This window comes from Aspergillus wentii (genome assembly GCF_001890725.1).
Source record: "Aspergillus wentii DTO 134E9 unplaced genomic scaffold ASPWEscaffold_4, whole genome shotgun sequence".
NCBI lineage: Eukaryota > Fungi > Ascomycota > Eurotiomycetes > Eurotiales > Aspergillaceae > Aspergillus > Aspergillus wentii.
This window is the reverse complement of record NW_024467835.1, coordinates 2,598,737-2,617,618: the sequence shown is the minus strand read 5'-3', so window position 1 is coordinate 2,617,618 and position 18,882 is coordinate 2,598,737. Positions and strand designations below refer to the sequence as shown.

General features: G+C 47.3%; 7 protein-coding genes across 7 annotated transcripts; 4 read left to right on the top strand and 3 right to left on the bottom strand.

Annotated features, from left to right (window-relative positions):
• Positions 1-347: 347 nt before the first annotated feature.
• ASPWEDRAFT_28252 (uncharacterized protein) lies at positions 348-754 on the bottom strand (the record flags this gene model as incomplete). Its single annotated transcript, XM_040833115.1, has 2 exons — positions 348-486; positions 543-754. 2 exons carry the CDS (start codon positions 752-754, stop codon positions 348-350), a joined length of 351 nt encoding a protein of 116 aa, XP_040689309.1.
• A 4,453-nt stretch (positions 755-5,207) lies between these two features.
• ASPWEDRAFT_110758 (bestrophin family protein) lies at positions 5,208-6,853 on the bottom strand (the record flags this gene model as incomplete). The annotated part of the gene is made up of 5 exons (XM_040828204.1): positions 5,208-5,578; positions 5,633-5,806; positions 5,853-6,413; positions 6,469-6,616; positions 6,671-6,853. The coding sequence occupies 5 exons, from the start codon at positions 6,851-6,853 to the stop codon at positions 5,208-5,210; spliced, it is 1,437 nt and encodes a 478-aa protein (XP_040689308.1).
• Positions 6,854-7,705: 852 nt separating this feature from the next.
• On the top strand, positions 7,706-7,985 carry ASPWEDRAFT_518355 (uncharacterized protein). Its single transcript, XM_040837660.1, has one exon. It carries the CDS (start codon positions 7,738-7,740, stop codon positions 7,909-7,911), a length of 174 nt encoding a protein of 57 aa, XP_040689307.1. The 5' UTR covers positions 7,706-7,737; the 3' UTR covers positions 7,912-7,985.
• A 581-nt stretch (positions 7,986-8,566) lies between these two features.
• ASPWEDRAFT_518357 (beta-ketoacyl reductase) lies at positions 8,567-9,376 on the top strand. The gene is made up of 2 exons (XM_040837661.1): positions 8,567-9,001; positions 9,057-9,376. The coding sequence occupies exons 1-2, from the start codon at positions 8,783-8,785 to the stop codon at positions 9,291-9,293; spliced, it is 456 nt and encodes a 151-aa protein (XP_040689306.1). The 5' UTR covers positions 8,567-8,782; the 3' UTR covers positions 9,294-9,376.
• Positions 9,377-9,829: 453 nt separating this feature from the next.
• On the top strand, positions 9,830-10,761 carry ASPWEDRAFT_28247 (uncharacterized protein; the record flags this gene model as incomplete). The annotated part of the gene is made up of 2 exons (XM_040833114.1): positions 9,830-10,116; positions 10,167-10,761. The coding sequence occupies 2 exons, from the start codon at positions 9,830-9,832 to the stop codon at positions 10,759-10,761; spliced, it is 882 nt and encodes a 293-aa protein (XP_040689305.1).
• A 356-nt stretch (positions 10,762-11,117) lies between these two features.
• ASPWEDRAFT_28246 (D-isomer specific 2-hydroxyacid dehydrogenase family protein) lies at positions 11,118-12,341 on the top strand (the record flags this gene model as incomplete). The annotated part of the gene is made up of 4 exons (XM_040833113.1): positions 11,118-11,443; positions 11,509-11,561; positions 11,609-11,696; positions 11,744-12,341. 4 exons carry the CDS (start codon positions 11,118-11,120, stop codon positions 12,339-12,341), a joined length of 1,065 nt encoding a protein of 354 aa, XP_040689304.1.
• A 1,886-nt stretch (positions 12,342-14,227) lies between these two features.
• On the bottom strand, positions 14,228-18,359 carry ASPWEDRAFT_51626 (putative long-chain fatty acid transporter; the record flags this gene model as incomplete). The annotated part of the gene is made up of 6 exons (XM_040837626.1): positions 14,228-15,388; positions 15,440-16,224; positions 16,386-16,390; positions 16,990-17,709; positions 17,775-18,235; positions 18,327-18,359. The coding sequence occupies 6 exons, from the start codon at positions 18,357-18,359 to the stop codon at positions 14,228-14,230; spliced, it is 3,165 nt and encodes a 1,054-aa protein (XP_040689303.1).
• Positions 18,360-18,882: the final 523 nt, after the last annotated feature.

Here is an 18,882-nt window from a genome sequence, read left to right as displayed (position 1 = left end):
AAGTTAACGAGTATAGTAGTAAGCGGTGTCTACTACTATGTTGTTGAATCTGATTCTATACTAGTGGCTGCATCAGTAGGCTGGAGACAATTTTATAAGAGCAATGAGGGTACTCACAGCCACGTCAGAAATCCTATCCTATTGGATGAAAATAAGCCTAGGTGAGACAGTACAAGTTTATGTCTTTGTATTCAGGATTCTAAAGGTAGATGCTACAAATAATAGGGCGGTCTATGCCATATTCTCATTTATTCATCGACGAGTGGCTCAGATAGACATTTATATACAGTTTGTCAACCTCACTGCCCTTATCCCATGATCATCACGTCGTCTTCCACGGATACTTCTTAAGCAGAGGGAGTAGTCGAAGTGGCCCAGACGGGGTTGCCCTCGTACAGAACGAGGTTGCCGTCGTTCTGGATGATGAGGAACACATCGTTCTTGGGGGCAGTGTTGGAGTGCCAGACAGCTTCGTCGTCATGGGTGCTGCACATTGTTAGCTATCCGGCTCTCTGTATATAAGACAGATATAGGGAACCTACTAGATAACCAGGTTGCCGTCAGCCTGCATACGGACCCCCTTCACGTCGTCACGCTGCTCTCTGGAGTTCTGCCAGGTTGGGTTGCCGTTCTCGTAGGAGACAATCTTGCCGTCCTCCTGCATTCTGAGCTCGTAGACGCCGTTCTCACTCCACAGGCTTTGGCCCGTGAGGAGCCACTCATCGTTACCGAGGGTGTTGTGAGTCTCAGACATATTGAAGGAGGATGGAAAGGGTGGTTGGATAAGATTGCTTGGGAATTGGATTGCTGAGGTGTGATGGTCTGAGGAAGGGAAGACGGCCTCCTTTCTATCTTGCGATCCAGGTTCTCCAGCTCTGCCATTGGCAACTTCCTGCACAAGGTGAGGCAGCCCATCAGCTCGCTTGCCTCCTATCCCGGTTGCTGCAGTCCAATCGAACAGGCGGGTCCTCGAGGTCGACCCACGCGCTGAACGCCGAGCTGAAAGATGGGACCCACGAGCTGAAGTTGCCTACCTTTGGGAAGAGGCATTCGACGTCATCTCAGCTATGAGGTAACTGAATTGTGGTGATCGGAGTGATTTTCAGAGGTTCAGCTCTCATAAATCAAGCCACCTGAAGGCGGAACCCCGCGTATGCAACTATCCTGCATAATATAGTGTACTCCGTATACCCCTCAGGGCCCCCACCAGACACGTCATAGCTGAGATTCAGCTCAGCTCTCTTAACATTACCGTCTCGAATACAAGCCCACTTGTCTAATTCCAATTGAATATTCAACGATCAATATCAAGGAGATGGCTTCCTACCATTCGCTAAATGTGTGGTTGTGTCATAGTTCTGACCGGGTGTAAACAGTCAACAGTCACGTAAGAAAAGACCCAATCTGATCGGACGATCAGCGCTTACAGTCACGTCGCACAACTTGCATCGACCAATGACACGCCATAGCCAGATGGTACCTTGGAGTTGCGTCCAGAATAGCCCTGCTTTTGGCGCTTTGGTGTGAAGAGCGCCAGGCTTGTACAAGGTCTTCAGGCCCACTCTGGGTGATTTGCGATAGAGTGATAGCCAAAGGTACTTTCCGCCTTCTGGTTGCATGGCTTGACAATTCAGCAAGAAAGTCAAATAAATGGAGCTTTTGCTTCTCTATACCGCAGGTGCTTTGATGTAGAGTAGAGTGGGGTGGGTGACCTCAGCCGCAGCTGAGGTTTCAGCTCATCATGCAGTGCTCAACTTATCTTAGATGGTTCGAGGGCATTCTACAGTCTAGCCCTAGGTGAATATATCACTTGTAGATACGCATAACGTAATCAGACTAAGGATTGTTCTACAGGTTTCTCTCTAGGACTCTGAACAGATGAACGGCTATAGTATCTGACATATCAAGCATCGGCTTCCTTCTCAGACTCCAGCAACCACCGTCCAACCAGCACTTTGAGAATAGTCTGCGTCTTGAGCTGGTCATCCTTGGATATAACAGCCTTTCCATCGTCAGTCACATCTTCGATCTGGTTCTGTGGCTCTTCCTGCTTCTGGTCACCGGACTTGTCAAACACCTCGATGTATTTGGCACTCTCGCTGTCCTGGGTGACAGCCTCGTATGCTTCCTGAATATGCAGATCCTCAATCTGTGTTTGTTAGCACTGCTATCTCCCACCGAGGCCATATCACATACCAGCTTCTGGGGGTCTTCCAACTTGCAGGCGGTATCCTCATTCTTGATATCCTTTTTCACCAGGGTGTCCACCTCTTCCTATAGTAAAGCATTAGATAAATTCAATGACTGGAAAAGAGAACATGCCCCTATGATCTCCCAAGCAGCAGTGTCGTCATCCGCTTCCAACCGGGTCGCATTGGTATAAATCTCGCGCAGACTCAACTCAAAGCCCGATGGAACTCCAGCAGAGATGGTTGTGCCACCTGATCTTTGTTCTTCGAATTCCCGTGCTGCATCGTCTCTCCGTTTCTGCAATCCTGTTACTCAATATTCCTTCGCGAAGCATATAAAAGAATCTTACCTTGGCCAAAAGGTGCCAAATAATAAGCCAGGGAGGCCAAATGGCAACTTCGTCAGCAGGGAGCGTGTGACGCAAGTTGCTGTACGGCCATGTTTTTTCCTCGCACTTCCAAGTCTTTCGAACTGTTATATAGCTCGCCTCCGCGAATCAGTAACAATTGTATGATAAGGCTTCGTATTTCCGGTGGGCTTTGGTGGTCCGGGCTGAGGCACTGGCTAGATTCAGAACGCTGAGGCTGTTATCCTTCGGGTGGAGCGTGTACGGGGGCAGAGGAGGATCAGCTCCATTCAGTTGGTGAGATTTAGGGGAATCATTTTGATAGATAGAAATGAATCTGATGGAAATGAAGATGTGATCTGTGGAGAAAAGAGTTGTAGATGCGACGAAGCTCAAGTCAACCACACGCTGCCTAATTTTGTAATATCATCACCACCATCTCATACCAATCCTCCAGGCATCAGTCAAGGTAGAGTAGCCTGTCGTTGGTTCTTCTTCTGGTTCTTTGTTTCGTCTGTGATTATATTGCTCTCTTACCCCAAGGCTACTGTACTTCTAGGAACCTGTACAGAATATGATACTCGCTTAAGCAGATCTGTGCTACGAAGCCGGCTGATGACTATCTACTATACAGCAACTACCAATACCCTTGTATTGACTATATCTTACCCTACGGAGTGTCCAAGACTGTTCATTGCAGAGTAAAATAGTATCTAGAACAAAAAACCTCAAACAGAAAAAGACTACACAGGGGAGTATTCTGTCCTTTCTTTCGTATCTTCCTTGACAGTGACTATACGAGCACTTTGTCTATCCATTTGCTTATAGTCGATTGCCTTCGTGGCTGCGGTCTAGACTTAGATTGCGCCTTTTTGGCGAGGGTGGCTGGTCCACCTGTGAGCTCTTTTTCAAGCGCTTTTTAAACACTCTCTTTCACTATCTTCCCCAAGTCTTCTTTCGATATCCCCATTGCGGGGGAAGGGGGTCGACAATGTGAGCCCGCACCCTCTTTGGAGCAGTCCTATGTAGTACGCAAGGTTGAGGTGCTATTGGATTTTGGCGACGAACTTGTTTTAGATGATGGTGAGCATTGGTCAATGGTTATAGGGGTTGACTGCATACCAACAGGATGAGAAAACTGGATGGATGATTCTCAGGAGAGAGGAAAGAAAAATGGCGTCACGGGGTACACATGGGAAAGGGAAGGGAAAAAATAGGCTACGTGCAGCGGATGGAAGGAGGGCTGTATAAAATACTGTTCTTTTTACCCGACATCTAATTCAGTACTGAATTAATAGCTTATCAAAAGGGTAGTTGAAAGCTAATACCTACTTAAATACTGTACTATATCTATTTATACGGATTATTATACTTCTTCATCAGGGGAATCTAAGCCCATGCAATATGGACATGTCGGCCAGCAAGAAAGCTTTTCTATTAGTCATGGAATAGGCATAAAGAGGCTGTCAACTGGAGAGAAAACCAGGCATTCAGTACATATTTATCGGAGGACCCTATTCATCTGTCAGAAACAAACCATATATTAGTAACACAGACATAACGCACCTCTTCCCAAAACGGGGGTCTACTGTTCATATCTATGGTATCAACACGCTGACCATCGGCGAAAAACAGTCTCTCATGAGGACATATCAACTCCGGCTCAAAAAAAGCATGATGCTCAATTGCAGCTCTGATGTTTTTGTAGTTACTGGCAAAACGCTCATCTTTAAGAAGTGATTCAAATTCGACGATACGATCACCGTGCCCTATGGGCCATTTGGTGCCCGGGAATGGTTTCAGGCGTAGTGGTCCTTCGGTAGATAGGGCTGTAGGTCGGTGTTAAAGTGAGTAATCTGTTAGTTTGGGATTTAACAAGTGAGAGGACTGAGACTGAAGTTCAGCTTACCTTCTTCCCTCTTTTGCTCTATCATAGGTTGGGAAGGGTCTAGGATGATGTTGGCCCATCGTGACCCTTCTTTCACGTCATAGAGGTTCAGAATTGAATTACTGGCTTTGCTTGTATCCATAGGGCTGAGTGGCTCCAAGCAAACAAGGGGAATATAGAAGACGAGAGATTATTATCAGAGTGTAAGGGGGAAGTCGAGGGGAGGTTATCCAGATGACCTCGAACGTTATTCACTACAGCGGAACCGGGTCATTCTTAAGCGGAACCGGATTTTATAGAAAGGAAAAGAAGTATTATTTGAATCCACCACATGTATATTTTTTTCTTATATTTTCTCTTTTCTCTCTTCTCTTCTTCTTTTTTTGTTTCTTTTCGAACCTCTTTAATGATAGCCAACAGCCAATAAGTCACGGTTTCAATCAACAAAACAACAACAACAACAACAACAACAACAACAACAACAACAACAACAACAACAACAGCAGCAGCAGCAGCAGCAGCAGCAGCAGCAGCAGCTGAATGGAAATCACAATCTGAGTATAAGAGCAATGGTAAGAATCCCAGCAACAGCAAAAACAACAGTAAACAATAACAAGTCTGACAAAGGAAATGTTAAGTATAGTAAAGAGTGGCGGATCCGTCTCCAAGGAATAACTGTAAAATAACTCGATGTAAACAACGATAAAAGATGAAAACTAAACAGACGCAGTGCAATGTCCAAGTTGAATCAAACTTCAACAGGACTTTCAATCTAGGCTTTGCTCACGCGTAGCCAAACAGAGACTGCTTGCTACTCATGCTTGGATCTGTATTAAAAGTTAAATTGCTCCGGCTAGGGCCACCCAGAGGCGATGTGTTGGCGATAACCTTTGCTCTGAGCGCCGCTCGGATCTCTTGGACGCTCCTGTCCTTCCATCCAGGGTACCCATCCGTACTGAGTGGATAGAGCGGTAGGTTGTCCTCGTGGGTAGTGAAGTCTTCGACTTTAGGCGGTGGCGATGCGGTGATGATATCCAGCTCTTGGGCGATGTTGCGGCAATAGGTATCGAGGGGCAGATCGTTGACGTCGTCACCAAAAGGGTTTTCGATCTCACGACCGATCGCGGCGATACCGAGGATAACATATGCAGCAGCTGTTTTTCTATATTAATTCCAAGGATTGTATGTATCATTCAGTGGGGGCGTACCAATTGATCCCGGAATAGATACCCAGGAGAGAGTCGCGTAGAGCTGAAAGGGGAGAACAAGAACATAAATCCAGGTAATTTGGGCGATTGAGATGGTATAAGCTGCCGGCAGAGGGGTATCCAGAACACGTTCAGTACCAGTCATGACTTCGGTCAGAGAGGACAAGCAGTTTACTGCAACCGTCAGCATGGCCTCATGGAAACAGAATAGGGAACATACTAGCTTGTGTTTGGTACACATTGACACCGAGGGTATTGTTGCCAATACACTGGTTGATGTAGACTGACAGATGGTTCAGAATCTCCAGCGGCAGGTGGCCCAAGGGCTTCTTTGCCCGCTTGATGAGCTTCCGAGGATTCGACTCGGCAACAGACAGTGACAGATATTCTCCAATGGATTTCCAGGTTGACTTTCTCGGAGGAGCCAGGCGCGTGTTGTCGTGGGCTTCTTTGGCAAATGTATCGAGATGACCCACTAGACCAGCGAGGTCATCGTAGCCGACATCTGGCTCAAAACGCAGCTTGTGTTTGAGGGCAATGGCAAATGCTAGAATCAGATTCAGTGCGGTCAGTTTTTCCAGCAGGTCTTCTTTTTCTAAATCGCCCTCTCGTTCGGAAATGCTGATCCAGATGGTACGGGCCAGGTTGCGAGACGACTGTTGGAGCAGGGCCCAGTATTTTCGACCATCCGCCCATCTTTCATAGCCCGTGGAGCTTTGGAATGATAGCGACAAACCAACGACGAGTCCGGTCACGGTAAGGAGGATGTTGTCGATGCCGACTGCCATGAGATATTAGACGGAATCATTTGAAAGACACTGGGTTGAGAGACTCACGATTGTATACATATTTGCAAACCACCGTGACGACGGTAGACCAAAGGGCGACAAAAACCAGGGGGACAATGAGCTTGGGCAGCACGCTGCCATGCATTCGGAAGAAGATGGGCCATTTCGAGTGCTTATCCAAATCACGAGGACCGTGCTGGAGGGAGTGTGAGTTAGCTTTGTCCTATTCGAGGGAAAATCCAGGACATACAAAATAGCGCACTAGTTCGCTGGAATTCCTTCGCCGCGGCGTGGGTGAAGGTGAGGGATTGACGACATTTTCCAGGAACGTTGGACGAGGCGTGAGACGGCGACCAGGAGAAGCGAAGGGATCCGGATGTGGATGAGTATCTTGCAGGACAACTCGGGGTTCGTCGCTGCTCAGTATTGGCATAACCACAGCGGGTGCTGCAGTCTGTCCTCCAGTATGAGATGGATCCACCATACAGATCAATGCGAATAACAGTAGAGAACAGTAAAGAAGAGTAGAATTGGTTAATATATTTTTTTCAGTTTTAAATGTGGAAGATGCAGTAGGAACAAGCAAATGTCACCGCAGGAAGAGTAATGAATGACTAGGTTAAAGGTAAAGGGTAAAGATAACGAGTGACTGAGTGAATGAAGATGGAAGAAATGCAGAATTCAGAGACACGGGCAGCGAGGCTATATCTACCAAAGCACTGACAGTCTGGCTGGACCGTGTTTTTCTCGTTTTTACAGACTAAATGCATCCAGCCCTTTCACTCGAATTGCCCCTCTGATCTGCACGTCAACATCCGCGGGGCGTTGGCGATCCCCCTTTTCTACAGGCTTCTAGAACCTCATCATATTATATCTTTCTCTTCATATAATTTACAATGGCTAGCAACTTAAACAAGATCTTTATTAGTTTGTCATCAGAAATTGAATTGAATAATGCCAGTCGGTCATTCCTATACCCTGGTCAATAACACCGCACCATATAGTCTAGCCCTATTATATGGCACACCCGTCGTTTCACAACAAGGTTATCATATTAAAGGGGTTTATGGAGAGCATCCTACTGGCAGAATTGAGTCTGTCTTTTCAGCTGCCTCTACATTTGCATAAATACTACCTACATAATTATATGGACATTTTCTTATTTATTGCTGGTAGAATAACCAATGAGAATCACGCTTCTTTTTATGCATTTTCTTAGTAATCAGGATGTATATATAAGTAGAGATTCATTCTTCCATTTCAATCTTCTCTATTCGTCTATCTTCTCTTTGGTCTATCTTTTCGACAGTCATAAACATGCAAATTGATGATCTGATTCACTCTTTTACTGCAAATCTTCACAACCAAATACCCAGTCTGATGCCAGCAGCAGCAGTCATGTTATTCTCACCGGCTCTACAGGCACCTTGGGCTCATATATTCCATCTTCGCTGCTACAGGATGATTCTATTTCATGCGTCTTCTGTCTGAATCGATCCAAAAAATGGCAAATCAAAACAGACAGACTCTTTCAGGCAAAAGGGCTTACTGTCAGATCCCCTGCCTGCAAAGGCCGAGTTCCTCCAGATCGACCTGGCAAAAGAAAACCTGGGCATACCGCACTGCACATACAGGACACTACTCCATCAGGTGGACACCATCGTGCATAATGTATGGGAGGTGAACTGGCTGCTGCCTCGAGGTCTTCCAGCACACGAAATCCGAGGCGTACGCAGTCTGATCGATTTCTCCCTGCAGTCGCCCCAGCACCCTCATCTCTTTTTCGTCTCCTCCGTGTCTACTTTCACCGGTAGATAGAAGGATATTCGACCGCTGTCCCAGAAGCTCTGGTGGCTGATGATGCGATCTGCACATTGCTTTTGTCTAGAGTCTCACATCGAGTTCAGGTCCTCGATGAGTTTCTAGACTACGGAATGCTCAGCATGACGATTTTGGTGCAAACCATGCTTTCTTTGGTGTTGATCTGATACCGTTGGTTAAAAACCAGGCCACAGAAGATCCTTAGGTAGGAGCTCCGCACGAGATATCCGGGAATGTGCTAAGAGCTGACTGCCTGTCAGTTATCTCGAGCAAGCCATGAACCTTCTCCACAAAGGCCGACTGAGGCCCATCCAGCCAGTCAACCTTTTCCAAGCAGTAGACGTTAAAAAGGCCTTCAGATACATGCAGAGTGGACAGCATGTTGGCAAGATTGTGATCCGGATGCCGGAAGATTCCAAACAATTAACCACCAGTCTAGCAGTCAATTCAGGGCCCCCTCTCTTCTGCAGCGAATCTTCCTATCTGCTTGTCGGTGGACTTGGCGGTTTTGGTCGAGCCATTTCTACCTGGACGGTGGAAAATGGGGCTGGCCCAATATTTGGTCTATCTCCTTCACTCTGCTGAGAGTTCTGCTGACAGTTCTGCCCGGAGTCAAGACCTCTTCTGTGGGCTCAATTCCCAGGGATGCACCGTGAATCTAGTAACAGGAACTGTGGCAGATATCGCGGACGTTAGAATAGCAGTAGACTGTCGCCCGCGGCCTATTTCTGGAGTGTTGCACTTGTCAATGGTGTTACAGGTGAATACTCGTATCAGCTTCTCTCGCGTCAGCCTCCGTCTAATCTCTTTTCTAGGATCGAGCTCTATTGCAGATGACTCTTGAAGATTGGAAGGCAGCCACAATGCCCAAGGTTACAGGAACGTGGAACCTTCATCACGTATTCGAGCATCACCAGCTAGATTTCTTCCTTCTTTTTAGCTCTCTAGTGGGACACCAAGGGTACTCGTGCCAGGCCAACTACGCCGCCGGCAGCACTTTTCTAGATGCCTTCGCGCAGTACCGGCGAAGCCTTGGACTCCTGCTGATGTAGCAGAAAACTCAAACGTCATTGGCTGATGAAATAAGGCTAATATAGGTACCCTGCATATGATATGAGCTTATATGGCACAAGTGCAGGGGATACACAAAAGAATACCTACTAGCATTCTACCTAGGACTATAGAATTGCTCTATGTAATATTAGCTGAACAGCCACACTAGGGGTAAATTAATTTACTCGTATTCATAGGGCTGAGCGCTCTAAATAAGAAAAGAAAGCTTGAGGGGAGGTTATCTAGAAGCCTTGAATAGTATTCGTGCAACAGGGCCAGGGATATTCTAAAGCAGAAGTAGAGTATTTATAATATAGATTAATACATATGACTAGAATAATCAAACCTTTAAATGTTTTACCAGATAATAAAAAATCGAGAAGCACATCACGCTAAATGGGGGTTCGGCGGCTATATACCCTGCAGATGCAGCGCTTAGCCTTGTGATGGTGATACTCATTCACCAGGGGAGTTCGCTTATATCTCGCCACTCCCCCCAGCTGGATTTTGAATCTCAATCCAATCTCTCTTCGTCATGTCCGTCAATCTGGGCGCTCTCACCACCACATTTACTCCTCCTTCCTACTGCACTACGGATATATACCCATATGTAGCCTCCAATTGGAAATGTGGAACGAGCCTTTGCGACTTTGGGCGCCTTGGACCTAGCCTCGACCTCAATTGCAATCCGTCTGGCTTCACGACCGACCCTGCAACGTCCTTTTACTACTCTCCCGGTGTCTGTCCATCGGGGCATACTGTCGCGCGTTCGCATACAGCCAACGGCACTGCATCAGAGACCTTCTCCACTTGTTGTCCGAGGTACGCATACTTTTCTCAAGTGAATACCAGTTATGATACTTATTCACTAGTTCCTATGCCTGCCAGACAGAAACAGGCTGGCCCTGGTACTCCACCGAACTCTGCACACACGCTACTCCCGATACCTCAACGTACACCGTCACCTTTTTCACATCCGGCAGCCAGAAAACAAGCACAACAGCCGTGGGTGGTGGAATAAACGCATACGGTATTCGAATCCGAAAAGGTCCTGATTCTGCCTCCTCTCCTGCTTCTGTTTCCGCGACGCCAACCTCGACACAAACATTCTCCGCTACCGCTACAAATACCAGTGCTGGTACAACAGAAGAACAAACCTCTGCGAGTCTATCAACGGGTGCCAAAGTGGGAATCGGCGTCGGAGTCGGACTCGCAGGACTACTTATTATTATTCTTGCTGCGCTGCTATTTTGGACACGGCGACGGGCTCGCAATTCAGGTGTTGCCCCCACTCAGACTCAGACTCAGACTCAGACTTGGGGGGATCAAAGGCCCGAGTTTAAGAATGAATTATCAGGGGCCGGTATGGCTCGGCCGGCTGAAATATGGGCCCCTCCTCCTGAGATGGCGTCGGCGATACATACGGCTGAGCTGGAGGGGAATGGCAATGTTGAGATTTTGAAATAACAGGGTACAGCTGAGTTGGGGAATCGCCTACAGGCATGTGGATACAAGATACTAGAGAGGATAAATACTCTGGAACTGGCTGGGCAAGCAGATTACTTGTCTCAGTCTCATTCATCGGAGGTGTGTAACCTGCACTCTGATTCACATCCGTTGCCACTCCCATTATATTTGATTGACTGTCTATATAGAAGTGATCTTCAATATTTATATACGAGACAGGTCACCTGATTTGTATAAGCGAGCTGAATAGTTTCTACCCCACGTTTTCCAGAGCAGGACAACCCGAAGAATAATTCAAGATACACGGTCTCGATTCCTTCAATTAACCCAGGAATCACCAATTGACCATAATAGCCATGGTCACACCCACCCAAGACACCCTCCTGGTCATCATCCACTGGACTCCCCCCGAATCATGGATCTCAGCTGTATCCCAAGCCCTCCCCAACCTCCGCATCATATGCCACCAAGTCAGCATCTGGGATACTGAAGTCCCAGATCTCCCTGAAGAGGTCTGGAAGAGTGTGACCGTTCTTGCCACGAGGAAGCTGTACCCGACGCCGGAAATGGTGCCGAATCTGCGGTTCGTGCAGGTGCTGAGTGGGGGGTGTAATCAGATTCATGGATTGCCGTTGTATGAGAAGACGGATATTACGTTTGCGACGGCTAGTGGGATTCATGGGTATGTTTTACTTCTTGTTTTCTTGTTTTTTGTTAAGGGTAGATTTGTTGATGGTGATGTGATAGACCTCAAATGGCGGAATGGGTCTTTTCGACTTATCTTTCTTTTCAACATCACAGTAAGTTTAATTTGATTGTCAGAGGAGAACACATGCTAAATAAAAAGTCCCCCAATACATGGAGTACCAAAAAGAGAACAAATGGATGGACCCCGAGTCAGACGAAGACACCGAGGACGCAGTCGGTCTCAGAGTGTATGTCTCCCACTCCACCTTGCTTAATACATACTGACGATATATAGAGGCCTTCTCGGCTATGGCTCCGTCGGTCGACAATGTGCCCGCGTCGCCAAAGCACTTGGGATGGATGTTTACGCCTACACATACCATGACCGATCAACCTCCGTGTCACGAAAGGCCAACACCTTCACTGTGCCAGGAACAGGCGACCCCAACGGCGAACTCCCATCGAAATGGTACTCAGCCGAAAAGAATGAGCTGAACACTTTTCTCGCGTCAGATCTTGATCTCCTCGTCATTACTGCCCCAATCACCAAAGACACAAAGGGCTTGATCGGCCGTGAGCAATTCGACATCTTGAGTAAGAAAAAGCCGTTCCTGAGTAATGCATCCCGGGGTAAGGTAATCAACACAGATGCGCTGTTGGATGCGCTGCATACCGGCAAGATTCGGGGTGCGGCGCTGGATAAGACAGACCCTGAGCCATTACCGTCAGACCATGAGTTGTGGAATGTTAAGAATGTGATTATCACGCCGCACTGTGGGGGATGTTCAACGCAGTATAACGAGCGTGGATTGAAGATCTTAAAGGGGAATCTGGAGAGGTGGATGAAGAGGGAGGAAGTTTCTAATAAGGTTGATAGAGCTCTGGGGTATTAGCCATATAGTTGGCATAGACCCTATCCTCGGAGACAATCGATGACAGCCCTAAGTACATTTACACTTCAAGCAGCAAACATAATCCACATTAACACAATTCATATCATAAAATCATCACTTTGGCCCCATCGCAGGGATACCGTCTCTGCCAGGTCCGGGCAAGGGACCTCATAATAGTTGACTGACCGACTTAGCCGTCACTACGCAAAGACAGACTGTATATGAGATTATGAGACTTTATGGCAGAGTATGGAAGAACCATGACTTTCCATGATGATACTGGATATAGGATAATCAGATGTAACAGCAGTAAGGCTACTTATGAATGACTAACAGTCCAGATCCCACCAAAACCAGGTCTAAGAGGATACATGAGGCTGCAAAATATAAGCCCTCTCTTTATAGGTGTTGCGCAAATCAGTCAATAGGATGCTTTGCTCTATAATCTGACAGTCTTTTGTAAGATATTTCGGAATGAATTAGCCAAGTGGTACTTGTGGGCAAGGTACTCCCATGTACGTATATGCGGAGAGTCAACGTCAGCTTTTATCACGGCCTATATTTGAAGATATACAAGGCTCTAAATATTATCACTGGAGCCTCTTGGTGAGGCTCTTCTGCCTACGACACGACAAGTCCACTGTGACTCTGACAAGCAGATTATTGTCACATCACCGCGACACCAAGATAGTCATTATCGAGGTCTGTAGTCGAGGCAAACCATCCCCCCCCCAATCATCCATGTATATTGTGCTCATGTACTCATTTCCTGGCAGTGTCAAAAGTATCACTGGTTTTTATATATAGAATGTACCACCTGAGCTGTTTTGAGCCTCACCTTGGGTTATATAAAGAGTAAACCATTCTTTCTTCCTTTCTTCTCACTGACTATATACACATACAATCATTCCGATCCTGCAAAGCAGACTACTCTCCTTCCCAAGCTGTACAATGCATTTGAAACCCCTCATCCTCTTCTTTATGGCCACCGCAGCCATGACGATGGCTGCACCCGCCCAAAACCAAACTAATTCCCGCATCAAACAGGCACGGGCTTGTCCCAATGGATGGGCGTTTTGCGGTGTATGTGATCCATATCCCTTTTAATCAATTCCTGTGTCTGATGGCGAATAGACATGCAATGGCGCAAGTTGTAAAATTGGCGGTGCGAACCAGTAAGTATAAAGAATCATCTTGAATGAGGCATTTTGACCAACACCATGTTTTAGTTCTTGTAAGGAGGGAACGAGTGTATGGCTTTATTCTACCTCTTCTTAGATATGAGACTGACCTCGTATAGTGTCTTGTTACTCATGGCGGTGGAGATGGCAAGTTGTGTGGTGGTAATGGGTGGATAATCATTGGTGATAGCGCTGAATGTCCTGGAAGATAGTAAAGTGGCAGTGATGCTGTCCAGAATATGACATGATTTGTTATTATTATTCAGGTCGATAATATCACAAGATTCGGTTAGACTTAGACACGCCCACTGGGAGAGGCATTCCTCCCATAAATTTAGCAGCCAGGGGTCCACCAAGCACCATAGCCTGGGGAATATCCTTCGCCCCTGAGGCCACCCACATATTGTACACCTGCCTGATGTGTTATGGAGATTAGACAGGAACAGCTAGTGATCAAGTCTCCCCTACTACATGCATTTATGTGAGAGACTAAAAGGGTTGAATGAGGCCGTTGATAATAGTATGGCGAGGATGTTGGATTGTCTGGGGATTGAATCGGATGGTCTGATGCCAGACAGGGAAGATGGAGTGGATTTAGGAACTGACGCAGAAATGAAGATATAAATATATGATTCAATGATAATCACTTAATAATGAAGGGTATCTACACGCTTGAATATTATAGGTCACCGCCTGAATGAGAATCTACAACTTCACCTGTCCACCCTGAAGTCGCTCCCAGTCCTTCTGCTCAAATGGCACATACTTGGTTCCCTGGAGCCAGTATACCTTATCCGTGGAGCCCACGAGAGACGGGTCCACTCCCTGCGTCCGCAGCACATGCTTCTGTTGCTTGTTGTTTCCTGTTGCCTGCATCTCTGGTGTAACTCGGATAAAGAGCGGCGCGGCGAATCTGGGGAGGTTTTTCAAAGCATGAGCTGCAAGGCTGTCCAGTGTCTCCTTCGACGGCTCAATGACGGAGGTGGTGTCGCCAGCTTCGATCTGGTGCTTGAAGACAACGGCTGCGCATCCAGCGCGTCCATCGTGGTTGGGCAGAGCCACGCCATACACATTGGCCTCGTGCAGATCAGGATGTCCACCCATCACTTCAGCTACCTCGCTGGTCGACACATTCTCACTCTTCCACCGGAAAGTGTCACCAAGTCGGTCAGAGAAGTACCAGCGGCCTTCATTGTCCCATCGGACCATGTCCCCTGTGCGGAAAAATGCATCGCCCTTCTTGACCACGTCGCGTATAATCTTGCCTTCGGTAGCCTTGGGGTTTTTGAAGTAGCCCTGGAAGGTCTCGGTGGGGTTTTGTGCATCGATGGCATATAACAGCTCGCCTGGATCGCCCCGGGGAACCACCTTGCACAGCCCTGTCTTGGGGTCGCGCCACGGCTGTTGGGATTCATGATCGACTTCAACAATGGCAAGACCTCTTCCCAAGAGCCAGTTGCTGACAATGCCGTTCCGACCAATGGCACCCGCTGAGAAGTCGTTGGACGAAAAGTTCCACGATCCAGATGTACCTTCCGTGGCCGCATAGAACTCTCCAATGCTGGGGATATTGAATCGCTCCTTAACCTTATTCCAGATGTCCGGTCGCAACCCGTTTCCGAATGCCACGCGCACCCTATGTTTCTTATCCAAGTCCTCGCCCGTGGTGGGGTCAATGTCCGCCGGAGCAGCCAGGAGATATCGCATCGTCTCCCCAACATATTGGACGATGGTTGCATCGTTCTCACGCGCCTCTTTCATAAAATTCCTAGCGGAGAACTTGCGGCCGACAATTAATGTCGCTCCACCAATCAAGCAGTTCACTAGACCCAGAAGAGCAGCAGATGAATGGTAAAGTGGCATACACTGTCTCAAAGTTAGGTCTCACTCTTAAAGGTCCAAAAGAGGAAAACTCACAGTGAAAAGCCGATCTTCTTGCCTGACCTTCAACCAATTATTGACAAACATACCACCCGAAAGACACTTCCTCCAGCTGACAATGGCCGGTTTGGGAAGACCGGTAGTTCCACTGGTGTAGATCAGCAAAGCCATATCACTCAATACCACACCAGTACGCAATTTATCATCCTGTCGGGTTGGTGCTGTTTGCAGGATCTGATTCTCAATATCGGGTGTGAAAAAGACCACCTCCACTGAACCACCTCCATCACGGAAGTCAGAAGCAGCAAAGGTTTCCATCTGTTCGGCAGGAAAGTTTTGGCGGACTTCCTCATCCACAATCAACAATCTCGCTGTCGACGTCCGCACCGAGTGTGTCAAAGGCTTTCCAGACAGGTTATAGTTGATAAAGGCAGGCACGGCGCCTATACTCCAGAGACCAAACACGAGGAAGATAAATGTCGAAGAGTTCATAAAGTCCATAGCCACAATTTCCTTCGGCTTAACCCCATGGACATTCTTAAACCATGCGCCATAGCGAAGTGTTGTCTCGTAAGTTTCGTGATACGTCCAGGTACGGCCATTGTAAACGATAAAAGGGTGGTTTGCGGTTGCGGAACCTAGCGCGTAACTCTCCAGCACGTAGAACAGATTGAGTTGATCTCTTTTGAGCGCGAGTCGAGACTTTAAGGCAATCTTGAGAATGCCCTGAATAATTTTCCAATCATAAGACAGCGACCATCGTGCGTTCAGATAGGCCAATGTGGTCGCGGCGGCAGGAACAGCGACGCCCAGAGGGACATCTACCGGAGAATTTCATCAGCATTTCATTCGAACAAAATAGCTCAGGTATTATCCTGCATGCGCAGACTTATTCCCGTCTACATACCTGGCAACGGTAGCATTGTAGCAGAGGGGTGTGGATCACCTCGCTCCAGACAGTCGGTCGGTAAGGAGTTCGGACTTAAGCTAAACAACAGATGTTGTTGCTTAAATATTGCAGCAAGGATGGGTGGGTGATGATGAAAATAGAAAGGAGAGAAGAAGAAAGAAAAAAGAAGGAAAGATTCCCCAGGTAGGACCAATTTAAAGACGATGGAGGGAGGTGACGCAGGGACCAAATATGGGCAGTCGACAAACTGACGAGCCTCGGTTCGTAGCTGGAATTTCGGGACTGGCGGAAAGACGCAAGAGGGAGGATGTTGGGGAGAACCAAAAAAGAAAAAAACTGGAGACGAAGATGTGAACGCTAATGCATTTTATGATCACATCCGAATTGCATGCAATATGATTGTTCAGTTTTTGAAGTTTTTGGATGGATGATCGATTTCTTTCTCCACCTCCGCTTGCCACTCTAGTCTGTGTAACCACTTTTGGCTGTCCTACACCATCATAGTATTCCATCAAGTATTTACATTCTTTGGATTAAGCCTAGTTTTAGAGTAAATCGCCGATGTCCAATTTGAAAACACTGCAATAGTTTCGCAGAATTTATTCCTGGTGGAGCAAAGCCAACATGACGATACCCAATATCGGTAAAATATATAGCTGCAAACGGATGCTATTACTTCTTCTTTATCGACGGCACATCTTCATATTCCTCGTCCATGAACGAGGCCAGCGCTTCCAATCCCTTCTCCAATACTTCTGTCTCAGGTACAAACCCGATGCGAACATAGCCCTTGAAATCCTCCCCCCCTCCGAAACAGAAACTTCCTGGAACAAACATTACACCCGTCTTCTCTAGAAGTATCTTGCAGAATGCAACATCATCTATAGGTTTTCCCATCTTCGTAAATCGCACAAACGCTGTTGTTCCTGCACGGGGTTTGACCCATTCGCATGCCCACCGGTGGGATTCGATGAATTTTTCGAGAATTTCCAGGTTTTTCTTTGCCAGATCAATATTTCGTCTCAGCAAACTGTGAATGCAGTATGGAGAAAGCGCATAGCTTGCAATGGCATCGTCAATCTGACCAACAGAGATGGTTGTATAGTGTCGAGCAGCGGCACACGCTTCAATGACGGACCGATCGCGCGAGGCAACCCAGCCAACACGGATACCTGCCAGACTATATGCTTTAGACATTGAGCCCGTCACAATTGTGCGTTCGTATCCGAGAGACAGGAGAGAGGACGGGAACTCCGGCTCCATGGGGCTAATGGAATGGAACAGAGGCCGATAGACTTCGTCTGAATGAATAAGAATATTCGATTCCCGTGCAATCTCGACGATTTCCTCTAACGTGGCTTGGGGAATAATAGCTCCTGTAGGATTTTGAGGGTTGCTGAGGGAGAAAAGAAGCGTCAGACACTGATAACAAGAGTGCAAGTAATGAGGAAAGCAACATACTTGAGAATGATGAGCTTGGTGTTCGGTTGAATGAGCTGTTTTAATTCATTGATATCCAACTTCCACCCGTCAGCCTCCTTGGACTTCCAGAGACTCACCTCGGCCCCGAGTGACTGAGGTACCGAGTAGAGCTGCTGGTATGTCGGATAGTGACAGATGACATGATCCCCAGGTCCGATCAGACTATATAAAAGTAGGAAATTGGCTTGGATTGCGCCGGGCGTAATCAACACATTGTCGGAAGACAATGGCGTTGGAGTCTTGACCGAATAGAGATTGGCCAATGTCCCTCGCAGCTGTTCGGAGCCTCGGATTGAGCCATACGTGAGCTTGGTGGAGGAAATATCTAGTAGGTTGGAGGATTTGTCTTCAGACAAGTCCTTGAGATCGTCCACGGAAATCGATGCGCAGCAGGTCTCTGCCGTATTGTACTTGGCAGTGGTTTCATACTCGTCCATCCACTATGGTTGTCAGGAGCGGGGTCAGCACAGAACAAACGACCTCATGAAGCAATGCGGGGAAATGAAATCAATAAGATGGAAGGATTCATACCTGCTCGACCGCAAACGCTTCGATTTTAACCATGATCGCTATATGGGTTCAAGAGATGCTGGAGAATAATCCGATGGCCCGAGTTCTGGACGATGGCGGACTCCATCTCTTTCCGTTGCTTTCTCCAATCTTCCGTTCTTAATCTGGTGCGTTTTGGAGAATCCATCTCCAGGCACCGGGTCACGTGCCCTGTGCATTTCCTCCAGGCAAGAATCGTGACAACATCATGCAATGGTCATATTCCAGTATTATCATTTTGCTTCATGCAACAGTCCACTCATTTACCCTGTACCATCCTGGCCGTCCTAAATAATTGTTATCAACAACCTCAATCCTTCGATCTCACACCCGCTTCGCCTTCACTGCCACTTCCTTTAGCGCTCTCCACCTATCGTCATCGGCCCCATCAGCCCAGGTCCCAGCAACCGACCTCCGCCTTTTGCTGACTCTCTCTTCTTCACATCCTCTTGTTGTTGCTGAAGTCGTGGGGGGTATTTCAACAATTTGTCACTTTTGTCTTTCATCAGTCACAACTATACCAATGTTGAATCGTCAT